Source organism: Trachemys scripta, chromosome 5 (assembly GCF_013100865.1).
Source record: "Trachemys scripta elegans isolate TJP31775 chromosome 5, CAS_Tse_1.0, whole genome shotgun sequence".
NCBI classification, from domain to species: Eukaryota; Metazoa; Chordata; order Testudines; family Emydidae; genus Trachemys; species Trachemys scripta.
The window spans coordinates 2,126,333-2,149,795 of NC_048302.1; the positions used below are offsets into that span (position 1 = coordinate 2,126,333).

The 23,463-nt window shown below is 43.1% G+C and overlaps 1 protein-coding gene across 2 annotated transcripts; it reads left to right on the forward strand.

Moving 5' to 3' along the window:
- The first annotated feature begins 11 nt into the window (after positions 1-11).
- Positions 12-21,272, forward strand: REST (RE1 silencing transcription factor). Of its 2 annotated transcripts, none has more exons than XM_034771167.1 (4): positions 12-89; positions 2,042-2,952; positions 10,109-10,192; positions 15,689-21,272. In XM_034771167.1, the coding sequence occupies exons 2-4, from the start codon at positions 2,052-2,054 to the stop codon at positions 17,380-17,382; spliced, it is 2,679 nt and encodes an 892-aa protein (XP_034627058.1). In that variant the 5' UTR covers positions 12-89; positions 2,042-2,051; the 3' UTR covers positions 17,383-21,272. The 2 variants fall into 2 exon arrangements, with proteins under 2 accessions (XP_034627058.1, XP_034627059.1); XM_034771168.1 differs by lacking the exon at positions 12-89 and adding an exon at positions 746-1,046.
- Positions 21,273-23,463: the final 2,191 nt, after the last annotated feature.

Here is a 23,463-nt window from a genome sequence, read left to right on the forward strand (position 1 = left end):
ACCGGCGCGGCCGCCCCGCGCCCTGAGCCCGGCCCCCCAGCCCTCGGGAGCAGGGCAGAGCCCGGGCGGGCGGCGGCCCGGCCCCGCCGGTGAGTGCCGCGGGGAGCGGGCCGGCCCGGCGGCGCGGGGAGCCAGAGGCGCTGTCCAGGGCTGATCTGCAGCGGGGGCGGCCAGGCCCGGCCGGGGCGGCGGATCAGCACCAAGGCTAAGGGGCCGGGGCCCGCCTCGCGCGGGGCCCCTCCCGCGCTGCGCCCGGCGGAGCTGCTCGGGCCGCTGGTCCTGAAGCGGCCGGCGAGGCGGGCGGGGGTGGCCCGGAAGGGGCTCGGCGCCGCCGGGAGCCCCAGGCCGCGCGGCCCGGGAGGCTGGACAGCGATTTCCTGCCCGAGGCTGGGCCCGGGTCTCGGGGGCGGGGGTGACCTTGGGCCGGGGCGCGGGGCAGGCAGGGGCGGCTCGCTCCTGCGGGGCTGGGCGGGAGCAGGGGGCCGGGGCCCGGGGCCCGCAGGGCGATCGCGCGAGGAAGGGGAAGCAGCGGCCGGACGCGGCGGGGGGGCAGGCTGTCCGCTCCCGGGCGCACGGCGGCGGCGGCGGGGTGAGCGGGGCCGGGGGCGGGAGCGGCTTTGTGTTGGGGCTCGGGGAAAATGGCCGAATGCCTGTTTGTGGAATGCAGCCGCCGCCGGTGCGCCTGGCACCGCCACACGCAGGAATCCGGTAGCGGCGGCCCCCGGCCCGGCCCTGAGTGCGGAGCCCGGCGGCTCGGCCCGCTGCTGGGCCTGGCCCGCGGAGGCGGACACGCCGGGCTCTGGAGAGCTGATCTGGGGCTCCAGATAGCGACTGCACTTCCCGGGGCTGGGGTGCGAGCGAGGGGAAATGTTGTGTAATGGGAGCACAGTGCCTCTGCTCTCATCGGCTGAGCAGACCCGACTGGCTCCTTGGAGAAACCAAATGGAGCTCGAGCAGTCTGGGCTTCGCTCTGAAAGTAAAGGCATTGGTTGCTTTGAAAAATGCAGCTTTTGATGTTGGCCCTCCAGCAGGATTCCTTAGTCAGAGTAGGCCGAATACGGAAAAGTTGGTGCTAGTAACGTTGCTCTTTAATATGGTGAACGTAACTTCTGTATTCGCCTCTCTTGGTCTGTAACCCAACAGAAATCACACTCATTCTCTCACAGTAATTGTTGTAGTCCCCTTTGATTAAAGAGGCCTTGAAGAAATTAACAAAACTGATTAACTTGTCAAGAGCTCTAGTCATCTGGAAGTTGTGATGAGTCTACACCAGATTCAATTAAATTGGCCATTATCACAGTCCTCCACTTTGTAAGACATGGCTGCGTAGGTAATGGAGGCACAGCATGGCTTTTAAGTCGCCAAAGCTTTTGGATTCACAAGACAAGTGAAACTAGAAAGAGAGCTCTCTCCCGATATCTGCCAACTTCACATAACTCTTCTAAAGTTCAGAAAGAAAGAGCTTTCAGAGTTTTTTGTGAAAGCAGATGCAAAATGAGTCTCTTTGCAAAGAGGGTATCCTGTAAAGTATGGGAATACGTGACTTCCAGCTTTGAATGAGAGGGGGCAGGGGAAGGGATTCAGAAATGTATCTTTAGACATATTCTAAATTTAGTTCAACAATGAGTAATATTTTATAAAGCTAATGTGTCTGGTGATAGTGTAGAGCAATCAATAATTTGTTTTAGATTATAGTTAAAGTAATTTTTTAAAAAAGATAAAGATAAAATTTAAAGCAGATTTTTCAGAGGGTGAGTTCATACTTGTGAGCAAAAAGTAAAAATAATTTTAAAGAAAAATAAATTAGTATTTGCTCAGTTCATAAAAGAAAATATTTATCTAATGTAAGGAAGAGATAATGCACCAGATCTTTTTGTTTTTATTCTCCTACTTGTATTTAATAATAATTGACCATCTTGGATAGATTTTCATAGGTTTCTGAAGTACACTCTTAGTTTTGGGTAGTAGAACATGGATGTTTTATATTTGTAATTGTTAGATTTTTACTAGTGCATTTTTATTTTTTTTATTTTTTTTACAGAATTGCTGTTATGGCAACTCAGGTGCTGGGGCAGTCTGGTGGGAACAGCCTATTTGCTGGCAATGCTAACATCAGTATGGCATTGTCTAACGACATGTATGATTTGCATGACCTTTCCAAAGCTGAGCTAGCAGCCCCTCAGCTTATTATGTTGGCAAATGTGGCCTTGACAGGAGAAGTTAATGGCAGCTGCTGTGATTACCTGGTTGGAGAAGAGAGGCAAATGGCTGAATTGACAACTGTAGGTGACAGCAACTTTTCAGACAGTGATGGAGAGGATATGGAAGATACACAGGGAGTGGACAGTGACCCTGATGAACCTGAAAACATGGAATTAGGGGCTCTTGAAATTCCTAGAGTGGAAACCCAGGGTCCAGCTGTTTGCCCTACTCCTGAGACTTGCAATCTGGACAAGGACCTCCCATTGGAAGCACCAGATACTCCTGAGAGTGTGGAGGACAAATCTAAAAGCTTGAAGAGCAAGCCATTTCGTTGCAAACCATGCCAGTATGAGGCAGAGTGCGAGGAAGAGTTTGTGCATCACATTAGGGTTCACAGTGCCAAAAAATTCATTGTAGAAGAAAATGCAGAGAAGCAAGTCCAGGTAAAAGAATCTGATTCTTGCACCACAGAAGAGGCAGATTTCTCTAAGGGGCCTATTCGTTGTGATCGTTGTGGCTATAACACTAACAGATATGATCACTATCTGGCTCACTTGAAACACCACAACAAAGCAGGAGAAAATGAGAGAGTCTACAAGTGCACCATATGCACTTATACTACAGTCAGTGAATATCATTGGAAGAAACATCTAAGAAATCATTTTCCTAGGAAGGTGTACACATGCTCCCAGTGCTCCTATTTTTCAGATAGGAAGAACAATTATATTCAACATATTCGAACTCATACAGGTAAGTCTTTCATCTGTATTTGAGTAGGAATATTGGTGATGGGGGGGAACTATACTAAGTATATAAAAGTGAGATTCTTGTATTTGCAAGATTTGCTCCACCCTGATAAGGCTCTCTGTTTGAGTGTTGTAGTCCTATAATATTACCAGGTTAGCTTCCAACTACATGGATGCCTATACTTGATATGAACTGCACTTTGTAGTCCTGAAGGATTGGGAAAACACATCGAGTGTCATGGGTCCAAGGGGAGATTAAGAGTATTGTATCCATTTTGCTCAGCCCAGCAGTCTAAAAACCACATTATCCTGAACAGAACATGAACATATATTTAAAAGTGGTTCATTACCTTTAGAATTTCTGGACCTGCAAAGTTCAGGCCAGCTGCCTTAAAAAACAACAACAAAATTGACATCAGACTAAGGGTAAAGTTTTCAAAGGGCCTGTGTGAGTCAGTCAAAACTTGATCATTTTCACATTAAATTTCAATAATAGAAAACAAGGAATTCACATACACACACAGAAATGAAACTCCCCTACCCCCAAACCTTGAGCAACTACCAACCCTGCTGAGAGGTTAAGAGCAGAATCCACTATAACTACGTGAATCTTAATTGGCCAAGCTTGTGCGACTTTCCACTCAACTTGATGGCATTTCTGTTTGGATATAATGTGGTAACTTTTGAACCCCATATCCAATTAATTCCAGAATTTCAGGGAGTGTTCTCAGAATCAGTGGGCAGAATCCTATTGATTTTGGGGAAAATTGGAAAACCATCGGGGTAAAATTGGGGACACACAGAAGACCTGCTGTCCTGTCTAGTGGTGCCACAGCTTCAGGCACCCCTGCAATTGTGTATAGCTCAAGATACTGGTTAATACCAGTTAACACTGGTTCTCAAACTTTTGTTGTGGTGGCCCCTTTCACACAGCAAGCCTCTGAGTGTAACCCCCATTATAAATTAAAAACACTTTTTAAAATATTTAACACTATTATAAATGCTGGAGGTGAAGTGGTGTTTGGGGTGGAGGCTGACAGCTTGCGACTCCCCATGTAATAACCTCGTGACCCTCTGAGGGGTCATGACCCCCAGTTTGAGAACCCCTGAGTTGACACCTTGTGACATAACAATACCCCGATTTCATTCCTCTGCCCATTCTCCCAATAGATTTCAACATGTTGACACCCTGACTTCCTTACCTTCCAGACAGAAAGAAGAGAAGTAATAATGCGGGGGAAGGCACACAGAGCTGTGGCAGGGACAGGTGGGGAATGCTGGTATGGATGGAACAGGGGTGTACCTAGAATCCTGGGTTGGGGGTGGGGAATAGGGGCGTCACACAAAACCCCTGTTGGGGTGCAAGAATGGTATGGTATCGGGGGGGACACAGAGCTATGGTATCAGGCAGGGAGTAAGTGGGTTGCAGAGAGTCCCTAACATAGATGGAAGGGTGGCCCACAGGGAGCTTGTGAGGGAATAGAGGGCTGCCAGGAGTCCCTGGTATGTACAAAGAGCTGGGCCTACTGAAGCTATGACGTGTGCGACCCCTTAGTTACTGTATCTGGGGCTCAGAAGTTTCTACAGTCCCCATCACTGCAGTATCCAAGAGAAATAGGTACACCATTTGTTAGCACGCAGGAGTCCCATGTGGGAGATTTTGAACCCGTTTCCAATCTGCTACTGAAGAAAAAAATTAGGGCCTCATTTTGCCTTGCACTGAGTGCGGTCCCAGGAATTTCTGTGAAGTGGCTCCAGGTGTAGGGCAGGACAGAACTTGGTCTAAATATTTTGCTATTTTAACAAGATATTCTTAAGCATGAGCAACCAGTTTCCAAATCTCTTACATAGGGCTCCTGTGCTGTCAGTGTCACAAGTGCTATTACTTTTTAGCAAAATGGCTGCTAGTACCACCAGCGTTATGTTTAATCACAATTGGTGTTTGTCAGATTAACTCCTGGGATAAAATTCTTTCTCTGTTCCTGTGGCACAGAAGGGGATTCACATGTGGCTGGGTTAGTTGGCAGTGTGATCACTCCTCCTGGGGGCAGCTTTAAATTCCAGCCAGTGGAGGTTACCTCAGGGAGAGAGACTCAATCATCACCTCTTCCAGTTGGCCTGGGCTGGCCCCCCTCCTTTTTCCTACTGCGCGGGCTGTGCTGGCTGAGCAAAGTGCATAGAGAATTTCTCCTTGTGTTTCTGACCCGAGTAAAATGGCTTTAGTGGCTTCATCTTAATCTCCTACACAGTTCTTCACAGTTTGAAATCTCTGTTTAGAAGTCCATGACTGGAGTCATGAGATTTGCAGGTAAAGACTGAGGTACAGTGGTGAAGCTACATGGAGAAGCTTGTACAGTGCCAGCCTGCATTAGTCTGTGCCCTTAGTTTCTTATCTATGTTAAAATGTACCCATATCTGCCAAATAGAAGTATCTTGTTTAGAGGACATCATCAGCTTAAAAAAAAAATCACACTTCTATCTGAAAATACTTTAATTACTCTTTTTAAAATCACACCTAAGATCATTAGAGAGACAGTGTGGGTGACATACTAATTTCTTTTATTGGACCAACTTCTGTTGATGAGAGAGACAAGCTTTCATGCTCTCTCACCAACAGAAGTTAGTCCAATAAAATATATTACCTCCCACACCTTGTCTCTCTAATATCCTGGGACCAACATGGCTACAACACTACTGCATACCTAAGATGGTTGTAACTGAAAGAGATTAGGAAAAAAACAATATGTTCCTGTCTTTCAGTTTATTTTGTGCATTTGACAGCACTTTGTGTATGGTCAGTTTCACCATTTTCCCTGTAGTTAGTCAGTTTTTGCTTTTGTTGGTGTGGATCTTTCAAAGATCATTAGGAGAGGGAAAACTTTTTTTTTAGAAATTAGAAAATATGATTGTAAAATCACTAAAATAGGCAGTGGAGCTATAGATCAAGTGGAATTCCCTGAAACTACTTTCAGTTCATTTGTAAAAATTGTTTTGATTTCTGGTTACCGATGACTCTTTAAAGTTTCCCCACTTTTGTTTGGATGCTGCAGTCAGCCGAGTCAGTTTATCACTCTGATAAACTCTCAAAAGCTCTCATTGAGATAAGGGTGCTCAGCATTTTATAGGATCTAACCCAAAAGCAAGAGCCTTTCAAGACAGCGTTTAGTTGATCACTGCATTTGGGGTGGGCAGTACTACACAGTAACGGCAGTTATAATGTTTCAGAGAGGAATAAATAATCAAAAGAAGAAATGAGCCTTGATCATTTTTCATGTTGTGGTACAAGGGCTTGTTTGCCAGCGTTTGGATTTATGATTTCATTAAATGTTTTGTACTGACAAATGTTTGCCACTAGTTCACCAAGAAATTAAACAGGGAAGTTATTTTAAAAAAATCAAGTAAAACAAGTAGAAGAAAGGTTTCTTTTGTTTTTTTGAGTAACTGTGGCAGTCTGTACATCTGGTTCTTTACTTAGAAGTGTCCTTATTACTGGTTAAAACTGAACTTTGTATTTACAGGGCCTCATGAAACAGCCAGCCTAAGTAGTTGCTTCCTTCACTAGGTCTTAACCTCTGCAAATGGGCTTGTCAGTAAGGCCCTGATCTGATTTGTTTGAGATTTATCTGTTTGATTGGAAATGAGGGGTATGCGTGTGAGATGGAAGGACGGGGAATTGAAGAAGTTAGTTTTGGGTTTGTTGCCAGCCAGGCTAAACAATCTATGCTGATTGCTACACAGCTGTTTTGTCTTTTGTTTAAAACTCTGATTTGTTACAGTCTCAGATTGCTGCCCGTTTATTAAACTCACTATTGTTATGGTAACACTCTAATTGAAGCCCTCTTATGTAGCTTTTACAATAATATTTAAATCTTCTACATAAGATATTCTATTTTGATGTTGCTAGTTCTTTACTTTCCATTTAATAGTCTTAAATTGCTGAAGTGGATGTTGTTTCTTAAATTAGTTTCCTAATTGTTAGTAGAATTACAGATTTCGCATGTAGATTTTTTTCTACTAATTAGTTTCACACTTATAATGCTCCTGTATGATGAAAAAGATGAGTCCAAGGACTGATAATCATCCTTATTGTAAGAACACCACAAACTCAGACACAAAATTCATACACAAATGAACTGCTATATTTTTAATCACCACTGCCTTCCCATGTATTGAACCTCTATGCATCAAGAGAGCTGAAATGCTTTCATCAGGCATTATGTCTCTATTAGGTTTTCAGATTGAAGTGAATGTGTATGTCTTCACTGCAGAGTTAATTTGGGAGTGGGCACCCGGGTTAGCCTAGTTCAAGAGTGAGCAGCCATATGGCAAAGCCCTACCTGAGTTCCCATGTCCTTTCTGGTGCTGTGCTCTTAGGACTTCTGCGGTCATATCCCATGGTTCAGCTGTGGTAAGCTGAGCAGCTCTGTGGGAGTGTGTGTCTGTCCTGGGCACACGGGGGTAATTGTGGGAAAGCACTGGAGGACTGTCAGCACGTAGTTTAGCTTGTGTCCACACTACAGAGTGAAAGTGGTACTGGAGCTATAGCCTATAGCCCAGGTATAGAGTGCACCAGCAAGGTCTGCACACAGAGCCCAACACATTACTCGGGTTCTCAAACTTCATTGCACTGCAGCCCCCTCTGACAACAGAAATTACTACACGATCCCAGGAGGGTGGACCGAAGCCTGAACCTGCCTGAGCCCCGCTGCCCCAGGCTGGGAGGCCAAAGCTGAAGCCCAAGGGCTTCAGCCCCAGGCGGGGAACTTGTAACCTGAGCCCTGTCGCCCAGGGCTGAAGCCCTCGGGCATGGGCTTCAGCCCTGGGTGGTGGGGTTTGGGCATGGGCTTTGGGGTCCTGACCCACAGTTTGAGAACTGCTGCATTACAAGGCTCTGCAGTTTACACCCCTGCAGAGTGTATGTACCCTACAGTACTGTGGAGCTGTGCAGACAAACTCTGAGTCACGTAAGGTTCTTTTGAAAATTCCACCCGTAGGTGCCTACCTTTTTAGGCTACTGTTTTGTTAAATTTTGGTGTGTATCCATAAGAGAGTTCACCATTACTTTGCTAATATAGTGGAAGTCTATAGTACCTTTCACTGTTTTATACAGAAACAAAGGGTATGCCTTTGTTGCACAGTGATTGGCATCAGGGTCTGAGCATCCGGGGATAGCCTAGCCCAGGTGTGCATGTAACTACAGCAAAACCTAACCTCCATACCTGGGCTTTCAGTGTTCCTGCATTTGCCTGTCAGCCTCAAGGGAATTAGTAAATTAAATCTATTATTTAAATTGCTGCACCCCCCTTAAAGTTATCTAAAAGTCCAATATTTCTGAATTTTAAATTTGTCATTAAATCAAGACTATGAAATGAAAAGCACTGGTAACAAGCAATGACTCAAACTAAAACAGACCAGGACCTTTGTTCATGAATTTTCAGATTGGAAAGAAAGTCTCATCTGCTTGGAGGAGGCATTTTTAAACACAACTACCGCTTTACAACAGTAGACCCACCCCTCCCTTAATTTCATTGTATGTGTCTGGCATCAATCTCCCACATTGTTTTAAGTGGGGGAGAATTAATTTTTTTAGGAAGGGGATTAAAATGTTTTAGGGAGGAATTTTTCTTTCAGGTGCTGATCTAATTAACAATGATTATATAATTAGGCTGGTGGGAGGAAGAAGCTTAGTTAAAGGGCTTGTCTACACATACAGCGCTGCAGTGGCACCGCTGCAGTGCTTAGTGAAGACGCTACCTACGCCAGTAGGAGAGGTTCCCTGAGAGGCGGTACCTGTGTCGATGCGAGAAGCCCTCCCATCGACACAGTGCTGTCTACACCAGGAGTTTGGTCAGTTTAATTGCATCGCTCAGGTATGTGGATTTTCCACACCCTTGAGTGATGTAGCTATACCGACATAAGTCTGTAGCGTAGACTAAGGCTATGTCCTCACTGTGGGGGGTGGGTCGATTTAAGATACGCAATTTCAGCCACGTGAATAGCGTAACTGAATTTGACGTACCGGAGCCGACTTACCCTGCTGTGAGGACGGTGGCAAATCGACTTCCGCGGCTCCCCCGTCGACGGTGCTTACTCCTACCTCCGCTGGTGGAGTAGAAGCGTCGATTCGGGGATCGATTGTCGCATCCCAACGAGACGCAATAATTCAATCCCCGAGAGATTGATTTCTACCCGCCGATTCAGGCGGGTAGTGTAGACCTGACCTAAGCCACAGAAACTCCAAAACAATCTCAGTCCTATCCGTAGACCCTCCCCTACTGCCCTTGGTTGTGTCCACACTAGGAAAAAAGTGTGTTCTTAAAATCCTAGTGAAGACAAGGAAGCATGTAACTTTCATGTGTTTTCCAGGTCCAAGTAAACACAAGTTGGGAGCCTATGATTTACCTTGACCTGCTTAACATGTATTAATACTAAAACTGCCTTGTCTTCACTAAGGGCTTTCCTTGTGCTAGGGCAGGGGTTGGCAACCTTTCAGAAGTGCTGTGCCGAGTCTTTATTTATTCACTCTAATTTAAGGTTTTGCGTGCCAGTAATACATTTTAACGTTTTTAGAAGGTCTCTTTCTATAAGTCTATAATATAGAACTAAACTATTGTTGTATGTAAAGTAAATAAGGTTTTTAAAATGTTTAAGAAGCTTCATTTAAAATTAAATTAAAATGCAGATCCCCCCAGACCGGTGTCCAGGACCCGGGCAGTGTGAGTGCCACTGAAAATCAGCTCGCGAGCTGCCTTCGGCACCCGTGCCATAGGTTGCCTACCCCGTTCTCGGGTATATCTACAAATGAAGTTAATCCAGAATAGCAAATGCATTTTATGTCTGTTTAGCTTAACCTAAAAATGAACAAGGCACTGGCTTGTCTATCTGGGGACACCCAGAGTGCGATTGCACTACAGAGACTATACCACGTAGCCCTATAGTGTACACATAGCCTACGCCTACAGAAGGAGTTTTTCTGACGGTCCAGGAACACCACCTCTCCGAATGAAGTTAGCTATGTCAACAGACACCCTCTTCCATCAGTGTAGCTGTGCCTACACTGGGGCTTTTGTTGGCATTGCTACATCACTCGGGCAGTGTGGGGCTTTTATTTGAATTTACCATGTTTTGTTTTTATTTGAACTCACTGTTTGTTTTTGCAGGAGAGCGTCCCTATCAATGTGCTATGTGTCCCTATTCAAGTTCTCAGAAGACTCATTTAACCAGGCACATGCGAACTCATTCAGGTTGGTAAAAAGGCAGTAATCACAGTAACCCAGAAATAAGCTAGTGACTTTTTGGTTTATTCCATAGAAAATATTTATTACGTTTGTTTAGTGTTGTCCGAGCTTAAATGATCATAATGAAAACGATCTAGCTTTTTAAAAGGACATTTTTAATCTTGTGCAATTCAGACAGGCACTGTTGACTAAAGAACAGGAGATCTGGTATCCTAGGGGTTTCCTGCTTGGGATGGACCATTAGAATCAGATTGTCAAATTAAGCAGTTTTACTCAAATGCTGCCAGTTCTTACTTCACTCTCTTTACTATGTATAAAGTGACATGCAAAAAGTGTTAATATCTTGTCCTGTAAAAAAACGTTTTGGGTTAGATTGTGAAGCTTTGGTTAATTTGGATTGGTTTTGAACAAGTAGGTAAAATAGTTGTCTCCGGGACAGGAAAAAGAAGACCGTGATAAGTTTTGCATTAGTAAATTAATGTTGTTTGAAAATAAGAGACTCTGCACTGCTGCCTACCACCATTATTGGTTTACTTAAAGATAGTGAGCGTAAAAGTGATGATGTCACGCTTCCTTCATTTGAAAAGTGGTTGAGCTCCTTAGATGAAAGGGGCTATACAAGTCAAGTGCAGAGTATTCCTATTAAAAGTCGTACGGAAGGAATACATATTTTCCCATTGCTATCCAGGGTACGTTCCAAGGCTTGGAAGAGTACCTTCATTCCTTTGTACTTTTCAAGATATGATATAGGTTCAGGAGCAATAGGATGAAGTTTGTGGGAACAGATCCGCAGCTTGTGTGAATTGTCCTAGCTCAGTTAAAGCCAGGTGAGGATCTAGTCCAGGGGTCTCAAACACGCGGCCCGCGGGGCTCTTGCGTTGGCCCACCAAACTCCCCGCCCCTCTGCCTACCCACGGGATTGCCCCCTGTGGCGTTGCGAGTCCCGCGCCGCTCTCTGAAGCAGCTGGCAGCACGCCCCTTCGGGCCGGGGGGGGAGGGGGAAGGAGGCAGAGGGCTCCTGCATTGTTGCCTCCTTCCAGGCACCGCCCCCCGCAGCTCCTATTGGCTGGAAACAGGGAACCGCGGCCAATGGGAGCTTCATGGGAGGTACCTAGAGGAGTGGCAAGAGCAGCGCAGGCACAGAACCCTGAGCCCCCCCCCCCCCTTCTCCCCCAGGGGCTGCAGGGACACGGTTCCAGCTGCTTCCTGGAATGGAGCAGCATGGAGCCAGGGCCAAGGCAGGCAGGGAGCCTGCCCTGGCCCCGGTGCGCGCAGCTGCCACCCCAGAGCCGCTCTAGGTAAGCGGCGCTGGGCTGGAGCTTGCACCCTGAACCCCTTCTGCACCCCAACTCCCTGCCCTGAGCCCCCTGCCACATCCCACACCCCTCCTGCACCCAACCCCCTGCCACATCCCACACCCCTCCTGCACTCCCTGCCCTGAGCCACCTGCCACATNTCCCTGCCCTGGGCCACCTGCCACATCCCACACCCCTCCTGCACTCCCTGCCCTGAGCCCCCTGCCGCACCCTGCACACCACCTGCACCTTAACTCCCTGCCCTGAGCCCCCTGCCGCACCCTGCATACCACCTGCACCTTAACTCCCTGCCCTGAGCCCCCTGCCACATCCCACACCCCTCCTGCACCCCAATCCCTTGCCCTGAGCCCCCTGNCCCCCTGCCGCATCCCACACCCCTCCTGCACCCCAATCCCTTGCCCTGAGCCCCCTGCCGCACCCTGCACACCACCTGCACCTTAACCCCCTGCCCTGAGCCCCCTGCCGCATCCCGCACCCCTCCTGCACCTCAACCCCTTGCCTTGAGCCCCCTGCCGCATCCCTCCTGCACTTCTTGCCCGGAGCTACCTGCCGCACCCCTCACTCTCTTGCACCCCACCCACCAACTCCCTGCCCTGAGCCCCTGCTGCACCCTGCACCCTTTCTGCACCCCCCTGGGGGCAGCATTGGGGTGGGGACTTCAGGGAAGGGGTTGGAATGGGGCAGGCAAGAGGTGGGAAGAGGTGGGGCAGGGGCAGGGCCTAATGGAAGGGGTGGAGTGGGGGCGGGGCCAGAGGCAGCGAGGGGGGGTGTCAGTGATGCGGCCCTCGGTTCAATGCACTAGTCCTCATGTGGCCCTCATGGTCATTTGAGTTTGAGACCCCTGATCTAGCCTGTGATACCTAATATATATCTGTTTCAGCAATTCTGAGAGAATAGTTAATTTATGCTTGGTAATTAAAAGAAATTTGTCATGGTTATGGCCACTTACTGTAAGAAAATGTCTTGTTTAACTTTTATGCACAGTATCACAAAAAAAATTGCAGAAAATGTTTACACAGTCCTATTCCCTAGGATTTAAGGCCAAGGTGGTAATTGTCACTGTCATTTATTTCACTGTTGGTAAAGTCATGTTTGTGTTCTCAGTAACCTATTATAATTGTGTTTGGTCTCTTTTTCACAAATCTTGTTTGTGAAATGGCAGCATTTACTATTGTATAGCTGCTATTGTATTGAGGTGATAGCCACAAGCACAAGTCTAGGAAAACCTCCATGTGAACTTCAGCCTACACTATCCCTATTGCCTTAATTGTGACTCTTGCCTGGGTAATGAGGGCAAGATCCAAATCCTAAATCAGAAGAATATAAATATAGTAGTCAGATTATGTTACCGGCCTCCAGACCAGGAACAAAATACTGTGTGTGCAGTGTTGAAAGAGATGATAGAGACAACTAAATCTAATAAAGCAGCAATAGCATATGCAACTATTTTCATATAAATGGTTGTATGTCATAGAATCCTAGAAATGTAGGGCTGGAAAGGACCTTGATAGGTCATCTAGTCCAGCCCCCTGCTCAGTGAGGCAGGACCAAGTAACCCTAGCCCAGGTATTTGTTCAACCTGTTCTTAAAAACCTCCAATGACTGGGATTCTATAACCTCTCTTGGAAGCCTATTCCAGAGTTTAAATATACTTATGGTTAGAAAGTTTTTCCTAATATCTAACCTGAATCTCCCTTGCTGCTGATTAAGCGCATTACTTCTTTTCTTACCTTCAGTGGGCATGGAGGACACCGTCCTCTTTATAACAGCTCTGAATATATTTGAAGACCGTTACCAGATTCCCCTCTTAGTCTTCTTTTCTCAAGACTAAACATGCCCATTTTTTAAAACCTTTTCTCATAGGTCAGGTTTTCTAAACTGTTTATCATTTTTGTTGCTCTCCTCTGGACTCTGCAGTTTGTCCCCATCGTTCCTGAAGTGTGACCCCCGAATTGGTTATGGTACTTCAGCTGAGGCCTCACCAGTGCCAAGTGGAACAGGGCAATGTGTCTTAAATTCAACACTCCTGTTAATACTTTTCTTGTATTGACATGGTTTAAAGAAGCAATTTCTGAGCACCTTAAGCAGTTGGAACAGATAATTCTAGAGCACACAAAGGAAGAGTCTTTACCTAGTCCTGAGTAACAGACAGTAAAATATAGTTGATCCACTAACTATTGGTGATAATTGTGTCATTAAGTTCAGGCTCCTCAAGGAAGGGATTGTCCCATACCAAACACTAGGACTGGATGTTAAACTTGTGAAAGGAGGATTAAAGTGGGGACTAAAAAAAAAAGAAAGAGGAAGATGGTTTAAAAAACAAACAAACAAAAGCAGCGCAGCTCTGGTCTATGCTTGATATTCTAAGGTACTATTGTGATATAAACAATATTAAAAATATTCTAAAATCAGAAGTGAGGAAATTAAAATCCTTAGACTCAGCAGCAGAGACAACTTAATTATATCCTTACAGTGACACAGAAAACATGCAGCGCTCTAAACAAACAAGGAAAGGGGAAAGCAAAAGACCAAACAAAACTCCAGAGTGATTAAATAGCAAAGGACCAGAAGTTATTAAAGCCAAACAGATACCCTTCAGAAAACTGAAATGTAGCCCATGTGAAGCCAATAGAGTGAAATGAGGACAAGTTACATTTCAGATGGAAATTAGAGGGCTAAATGGGCTTTTAAAAAACAACTAGCCAAAGACACAAAAACAAATAAGAAAATTGTTGAAGTATATCAGAAGCAGGAGGCCTCTGACTGCAGTTAAACGCTCACCGCTGGCCCATGTGGCTGACGGGCGTGGGCTAAGGGGCTGTTTAATTGCAGTTCGGGCTCAGGCTGGAGTCTGAGATCTGGGACCCTTCCCACCTCGTGGGGTCCTAGAGCCTGGACTTCAGTCCAAGCCTGAATGTCTGTATTGCAATTAAACAGCCTCTTGGCCTGACCCCCACAAGCCCAAGTCAGGTGACACAGGCCAGCTTTTTAAATTTTGATTTGGTTTTTAATTGCAGTATAGACATACCCTGAAGAATGCCATGGGTCTGCTGGATTACTAGAGGTAAATGGAACAATTAGGACATATAAGGACAAATAAGGAGAATTAGACATTAAAGAAGCTAAATGATTTCTTTGCATTCTCAACATAGAAGATCTTTGAGAGAGACCTACATTTTGTCAGTTAATAAAAAGAGGTACTGCCAGGGGTTAAGGAGTCTAAAGAGGAGGTGCTAGGGCAAACTGCTCAATTAAATAACAAGACACTCGGACTGGATGGCAACTTATCTTATTATTAGTGATTTTTTTTATTTTTATTTTTTTTGGCAAATTTTTCAAAACTGTTGAACTTGTCTTGTTACAGTAAAAAAATATTTTTGCACATTTGCATTTATGTGAAATAAGCCAAAGTAGTTCTGCAGTAAACTCATTCAATAGATAGTATGTTTTGTAACACCCTTGCAAAAATGCAGATGCCCTAGGACTTGAGCAATGATATGAGAGAGATGTGCTGAATGGAATTGGTCTTCAGTTTTTAAAACTAACATGCAAATGTTAAACCAAATAGGATTTGCACATTATATTTAATACAAAGTAATATTTTAATATTTAAAGTAAAAATTCAGAGAATTGTATTAATGGGGTAACGATCATCTGAATGGGGTACATTTTTTCCAAAAACTCTATTTTTAAAATGTGCTTTATTGCTTTGCTTGCCATGTGTAAGAATCAATTTTCATCCATTTCATTTTCAGTGCAAATAGAAAGTATATTAAACATTTGTAAAGTTGGACTTTTTTGGAAATATTTGTGTAAGACGATTGATTATTCATCACCTGTTAATTTCCATTTTTCTACAATGCATTCAATGGACCAGTTGGGTATGGATTCCATTTGCTAATATTACTATAGAATGATCTATTCCGGTATGTATTCATAAACAGAGTGTGATGTAGTTACTGCTTGTTTGGTTGTTTTGTTTTTCCTTCTCTTTTCTTTGTGTTGTTATTGGTGTCTTTGTGAACGTGTTTGTGACTATAAAATTATGATTTTGGATTTCTTAAGTTGACATACTTTTAACAAAGGAGCATGAACAATTTAAAAAAAATTCATGTATGCACCTATAAAATGTTGAGTAATTGTTTCTTCTGTGTTTATTAATCATAATTCCTCACTCATTCCTCAGGTGAGAAGCCATTTAAATGTGATCAGTGCAGCTATGTGGCCTCAAACCAGCATGAAGTAACTCGTCATGCAAGGCAGGTTCACAATGGGCCCAAACCTCTGACTTGCCCACACTGTGACTACAAAACAGCTGACCGAAGTAACTTCAAAAAGCATGTAGAGCTCCATGTCAACCCACGCCAGTTCCTTTGTCCTGTCTGTGATTACGCTGCATCCAAGAAATGTAACCTGCAGTATCACATCAAATCCAGACATCCTGATTGTTCGGATATCACAATGGATGTTTCCAAAGTGAAACTACGGACTAAAAAGAGTGAAACTGACTTTTCTGAAAGCGTGAATGACAAGATGGAGAAAGAGCAAATGAAAGGAGATTCATCTGAAAAGAAAAATGAGGGAGCTGTAAAAGTGGAGAAAAAAGAGAGCTTCTCAAAAGAAAAGAAACCATCCAGCAGTATTTGTGTAGGCCAGGTGACAACCAGGAGTCGTAAATCAGCTTCTGAAAACAAAGATGCAGATATTAAAAGTGACAAAAGTACAGAGAAATCCAGTAAAACAAAGAAGACTAAAAGAAAAGCAGAGGCTGCATTAGTTTCCTCTAAGCAAGATCCTGAAAATGACACACAAACAATAGCAAAAAAGAAAAAGAAAGTGGAAAATAAATCCAGAAACTGTCAGGAAGCTCAAAAGAGTGAAGTCAAATTGGAGGTGCCTAAAAAACTGAACTCTTGCCTTAAGAAAAACAGAAAGAAGAAAGCTTTGAAGAATAAGCATAGTAAGAAAAGCAATAAACTTGATCAGGAAAAGATCCAAGGTGAGGTAATCCCCGAAAAGTCTCCTCTCCCAGAACAGGACAAAAAGGGGAAGTCTGACAGCGATGGGAATGACGAGCAGAAGGAGCCAGACCCTGGTGTTAGTCCACAGTTAGTGAACACTGACAGCCAGATTCCTGATGGGGAAAGCCAGACTATTGATGGAGAATGTGTGCAGGACCAGGGACAACTTCCCCCACAGCTTCGGGATGAAAATGTAGAGCCGGAGGTAAAAGACCAAGAAATGCTCACTTTAGAGGAGGAGAATAACGAAACTGTTTATCAGAAAGAAGTTGAAGAACAGCCAGATAAAGAGCAGGACACTTGCTCTGAGGAGTCTCCTAGCACATCGTCCTCTCAACAAAACCTAGATGTGCCAAAGGATGCATTACCAGATTTGGCGCATCAGCTGGAGCTGGTGAAAACTTGTGAGACAGAAACTGTGACTAATCCAGATCCAGTAGATCTGTCTAAAACAGACTTGCCAGCTGAAGAACCAGCACCACCACCACCACAATCACCAGAAAAATGTGAGCAAGACCCTAAAGAAGCTCTGGCTTTGTCATCTGCAGATAACATGGCCGTGAATGAATCTCAGGAAATTGACGAGGACGAAGGCATCCACAGTCATGATGGCAGTGATATAAGTGACAACATGTCAGAAGGAAGTGATGATTCCGGGTTAAATGGTGCTCGGTCTGTGCCAGAGGAAACAAGTAACAAAGCATCACAGGAAGCTGCAGAAGCCAAGGTTGCAAAGGAGAACTATGTGTGTATTTTTTGTGACCGCTCATTTAAAAAAGAAGGCGAATACAGTAAGCACCTCAATCGCCACTTAGTGAACGTGTATTATCTTGAGAAGGCAACAAAGGGGCAGGAATAACCAAATTTCAGTTTGATGGCAAGTTTTTCCTTTTGTATGTAAGATCTTACCCAGTTTATGTACAGTTGTTGTAGTCTTTTTAAAGCATGGTTTGCTTTAATTAGTGTCTAGTTTAATTTTTTTTAAGTTGAAAATACTTTTGCCAATGTTTTGAGTAATGTTGAATTCATTAATTGTTGTATCTCTTGATTAAGGAAGGCACGTAGGTAGGATATGTGAGGCTGTATCCTATTATATCAGCATAAGCCTCTAGTCTGTTCGTTTATGCACAAATTATTTTATAAATTGAGTTTTAGTAAACAGACTATAGCTACACCTGCATAATTCAGATGTATTTTGAACCATAAGAACCTTTTTGTTCTTAGTAGTCAGTTTTTCTCAAATTACGTTTTAGTTCGATTATCTTAACATATCTTCGTATCAACTACTAATTGATTTTTATACAAGGAAGATGGCTTCTGGTTCATAAAAAGAGCACTTTGTAAAACCAATCAAATTTGTCTAGAGATAAACATAATCATTTGAGGATAATTGTAATTTTGAATATACATTTCAAATCCCCTAATCATGAGCAGTAAGCCAAAATTTGAAAGTAGTATTTCCAACTTTTGATTGCAAAACCTGTATCTTGGTAAATATATTAATTGAAACTGTAGTTGTAATTGGCATAGTTATGAGGGGAGCAAGTGTTATGTTTTTTTATTCTTTACTTTTGGTTGTGCTTTAAGGGCTTAAAATATTGCACATTATATTTTTGATTTTTACCTATGCAGTTTAATCCTTTAGGAATAGCATTTGTGCCGAATATGTACACTATATATGCATGTTTGGTTTTGTTCATGTAATTTTTTCTTTATTTTGAAACTTTCAGATTTGTTGCTTACCATGGGCCAGTTTTCTTTGCTACTCTTTGCTACAGCTTTTCTTGTTTTCGTGGGGTATTATTGGTTGTGCATGAATTTGGTAAAATTATGGAGTGTTTGGTTATATTTTTTAAGTAGCTTTAAAATTGTATCTTTTTTGGGCAAAGGATGCTGATGCAGGTTCAAAACATTTTGAATAACCGTATTCATGGCATTTTCATTGTATTTTGTCATGAAAATATTACTTCTGATATTTGTAATAGTTATAGTGTATTCATTTTAATTAATTTATAACTTCGGTTCACCATAAAGCGGGATATTCATTCTAGAGGGAAACAGACTGCATATTTCTATAAACCTTGTTTTCTTTTTTTCTTCTCCATTTCAATGTGGGCAACTCCCAATCTACAGGATTAAAACTAATTGTAGCACTGATGTAAGTGTAGATCATCCAAATCCAAAATCCCATGCACCAAAAAAAGACTGGTAAGCAACAAACCTGGAATTAGCAAAGATGTAGACTTTTCTGTTCTTTATTCATTCAAGATTTAATTCAACAATTAAACAAAATAGCCTTGATCTATTAAAGGTGACATAAATAAATAAATTGGTGGCCATATTATAAACTCATGCTGATATGCGAGGAAAGACGTAGAAGTAATATTTGAATACAGGGCTCCATCCAGAACAAAACACAGATGATCTTCTGAGGCATGCAAGTGCTAGGAAGGCTGCATGTGTGCTAGTTGTGTGCCAACCAGTTGCAAAAACAAATAGGCAAAAAAACCCATCTCTGCAGCAGGGGAATCCACATTTATGTCTCTTGGATAGGGCGCAGCTTCCCTGGCTTTTTAGCCCTGAATGCTTGCTAGACCTCTGTGGTGCAGTAGTTGTGGATGCAAATGTCAGCTGAATAGAGCCCCCAGTGGGTGAGCTCATCCGCCAAGGCATTTTGTGACAAGTCCTCTAAATATGAATTCTGCCAAGAAAGAAAAATAAACTCCTACTATTCTTCCCCCCCCCGCCCCCCAGGGGACAGCGGAGTTCGTATTTATTCTGATTACTGCTTGTTTTGTCTAGAGACATAACTAGTTCTGGAAACTGCACATCTTTGTGCATAAATATAACTTGAATGAATAGAGAACAAAGACAGTACACTGCTTCTGCTTATGGGGGAGATTGGTAGTGGACGGCCAAAGATTTGTGGGCGGGGGAGATCCCTCAAGACAGAAATAAATTGTATAATGTATAGAGAGTTTGTGTGTGATTAGATAGTTTTCAGTGCTTACCTTGGCTGTGACAATCATTGTCAACTGAAGATCAAGTTGCAACTATATTTATGTTAAAACATTAAGAAAATAAACCTAGTTGAATTGTCTTCCTAAACAACCAGTTGTGATAGTCTTAGCTATAGCTTTCTTGTTAATAGTGTGTTATCTTTTTATATATAAAATGTTACCATCTTGTGTAAGAGATTTGAAAAGAGGCTGGGAATTCCAGTGACGTGTAGAGGTTTTATGGATACCTTCATATTTTTTTAAAAGAGCAATTACCATCTTGCAAGAGATTTCAAGAACTTTAATTCTATTCAGATAAAGTTTTTGGACAAGCCTGGTTTTTTGAGCTGGAAGTTAAAATATGGCAGTGACATGAATTAAATTTAAACAACTTGCCATTAAATAAAAGTAGACTTACGTTTCTCCAAGTAAATACTGTACGCTGCTGGGAAAAGGGCCGAGCTGAATACTTTTTACTTTATGCTCACAGGGACTCCATGAAAAGAATAATGCCTATATTAGGCAATATTCCTTATCACAAGATTTGAAAGTGAAAATTAATGTGTTAAGTATGAACAAAAATAAAATGTGGATTCTTCCTACTTAAAAATATACCAGAGATGTGATCTTTTTGCCTTGAAATACTTTAGATATGAGAATGAAACCATGTTGGAATTTCCATTTTTCTGATTTGCTTTTAAGAGCTAAAGATAGGAATTTGGAAGTACATTAAGGTAAAGCAGCAAAAGATGTAATATGTCACTCATCTCTAACAATATGCTTAGACGTTGCTAATGAATATTTGAAATAGGGTGTAAAACTTAGTTAACTTACCTTGTGTATTCTAAAATATGTATTTTTCAACTCTCTCTTTAAACATATGTACCACATTGTGTTTCTTTTCCAAGAACGTTAAATTATTTTGTATACTTTGTTGCCAGTACTTCTTCTCTCTCATAGGGCTTTTCTGGGCATCAAAACCTTAAGATGTGGGTGGAGGGATTACTGCAGGCTTCCGTGTAATGCTATCCCACACTTCCAATCCCATACTGAGTAACATGGTGTTTGGGGCCTTCACATATATGGAAATGTACACTCAAAAAGTGACCATCACAAGAAATGATCTAAAAAGTGGATAACCAGGAACTCGTAATCCATGGTAACATAGTTGCTATTTCTGAATTTTGATAAACTAGGCTGGAACTGTACATCCTTTGAACTGACAGGTCAGTTAGCATCCGAGAACGTTGTTGATTTCAACAGAGTAATAATGTAGCTGATAAGTGTTAAACCAAATTCAAGACATCTCTTGAAGCTTGGTGGTGTAGATACCTGATTTACATACAATATTAACTGAATCCAGGTAGCTAATGGAATTGTTTCACATGTACATATGCTTTTTTCTAAAATTACACTAGCTAACGAACTTTTGTAAGCTGGCATTGAAACATTTTTATAATGTTTTGTTGCACCACATTTGAAGCTTTTACAGTGCAATACTTGTATTATTTTCTGAATTAAACCAAAGGTAATTTTTCTCATGCTGTTTATCTACTGTAGTGCATGACAACCTTTTATACATTTGTAATAGATGTAAGACAAACCAGATCACAAGTCCTATTTTACCTAAACTATGTACAAGTCTTTTGTCCAAAATGTAGTGTAAAGTTAAACTAAATTGCATTATATTAACCTTTATGAGTGTATTTTCCTAAGCATAGTCATGATTAAATAAACTTTATTAAACTTGTGGCTTATTTACCTTTTATTAACGGCTAGTAAACAATCTCGCTGTCTATGAAAACGGTCTGTAAATAACCCCTAGTATTAGTTAGCAACATTCATATGGAAGCCAGCTTCATTATATGGGGCCAATGGGCTCCCTGTGGCCAAGGAGGGCCCCCACTGCAGTAAAACCATGTGGTTCTGTTGTGAGGGCAGGATACGGGCTCCTTATGCACTAGTGTATAGGTTTTTCTGGAGAGGCAAGATGGGTAGGTAATATTTTTTATTGGACAATTTCTGTTGGTGAAAGAGACAAGCTTTCGAGCTACACAGCTCTTCAGGTTTTTCTGGAGACAGGGATGATGGTTATGCAATTGATTGGCTCCACCAGCCTTTTTCCCTTTCTCCATGCAGAGGGGGTACGAGGGAACAGCACTACAGACAGAACCACTGCTATCTGGAGCTGCAGTCTGAGGGATGCCCTCCTCAAGCCCTCAGAAAACTCCAACACAGAAGCCTGCTTACGCAGGCTGTTCGCTAGGACCATGACTGCCCCTAAATCAGTGGTTGTCAACCTATTTACCATTCTGGGCCACATATGCAGCTGTCTGTGTTATGTGGGCCGCATCCAGATAATATATATACTACCTTTATGGCCCTGAGGATGTCACATGGGCTGCAGCTTTGTGCTGATTGGGCTGCAAGGTTGAGAACCACTGCCCTATGATCAGAGGGGTAGCCACGTTAGTCTGGATCTGTGAAAAGCAACAGAGGGTCCTGTGGCACCTTTAAGACTATGAAGAACTTGCTTCTGAAACTAGTTTAAAAATATTAACAATTTAAAGGGGCACAGCCAAGGGGGCTTAGACTGACTTATCTTTGCAGTTGTCTATAACTTGGTAGGGAACATCCTCCAGATCCTAAATACATCATCACTCGACTGCTGTTATTACAAAAGTGAGGAGACACATGATTTGATAGAGGTAGTTTGCAAATTACACACTTGGCTTTATCCTGCTACATGGCATTTTCTTTTCATTTCTGAGAAGATCCATCATTTTATTCTGATTCACAGATTTTGAATGTGTTCATTTGTAATGATGTCTCTTATCTGACCTATGAATGCAATGTTATTAAGTTGTATTTGATGGTTTGGGCATTGTGAGTGCTTAAATAGACTTAACTGCCTCCTGGGCTGGTTGGGTTATATGTAATTGGAAAGGTCGCTGTCTTTTAAACGAGCACTAAGGTCCTGTTCAATCTCGGGCTATGCAAAGTTGGCTGTGAACTCATCGGCAATGTTGTGTCTGTTTGAATGTGCCTTGTTTGAGAAGTTTGTCACATTCACATTGGAAATTTCTAAAGAATTCTAGAGACTGGCATATCCTGGAATGACTACTAGTCCTTTATCTGCTATCCTTCCCTCCTTTTACATAAACAGTAGAGACACCACAGCACATTCTGAGCTATGCCCTTCCTCACCGACGAATTAGCTATGTTGTGTACGTTGGGGAGTTTGTCACCCTCGCCTGGAGCAACAAAAGCTGCCAGTGATAGCAGAGGCTGAGTGCAGCCATGTCGGGCTATGCCCCATCCCTAGAGAGTCCCTCCAATTTCAGGCACTCACTGACGTAAGACGACCTCCCTGGCTCTTCACTTTCTTCTTTTCTTCCCCAGGCTTTTGTACTGAGCCTGACTGTGAGGTGTATCTAGCAGAGTGGCAGAAGCAGATTGGCTGGTGCACCAGGACAGAAGAAGGGATAGTTTGGCGAGGGAAGAAAATAGTTACTAACAAGACTTGTTCCTAACATCATCCAACCTGTTTAGGTTGGATGAAAGGGAGTTAGCTGCCCAAGTCTCACTGAAATGTGGGCACTGAACTCCCATAGGCTCCTTTGGAAATCCCATCTTATACCACAGCACAGCATCTGGCCAAGTGTGTGTACAACGCACAGTGCATTCAGGATGCTGCTGGAAACATCCCAAGCAGGCTGTTTGCTCTCAGTTTAAATGCATCTTTGCACACAAAAAGGGAAGGAATTGTTCAGAGTGGTGTCTAGGCTGGGAAGTTTATAGCCAGCCAGCCAGCAAGAGTGGTGTGCATCACTGCAATTGGTCCCAGGTCTTGTAGCCCTCCACAGATAACCCCCATCGATGCCAAAGAAGGCTACCGCAACAGCATTGGCTTCCTGCAGGACTGAGCAGTTAGTGCTGAG

Bases quoted from the DNA above. Each gene is read 5' to 3' on its own strand.
- REST (XM_034771167.1), top strand. From the start codon at position 2,052: ATGGCAACTCAGGTGCTGGGGCAGTCTGGTGGGAACAGCCTATTTGCT. The intron at 2,953-10,108 runs GTAAGTCTTTCA...TTGTTTTTGCAG, and splicing joins ACATATTCGAACTCATACAG to GAGAGCGTCCCTATCAATGT. The intron at 10,193-15,688 runs GTTGGTAAAAAG...CTCATTCCTCAG, and splicing joins GCACATGCGAACTCATTCAG to GTGAGAAGCCATTTAAATGT.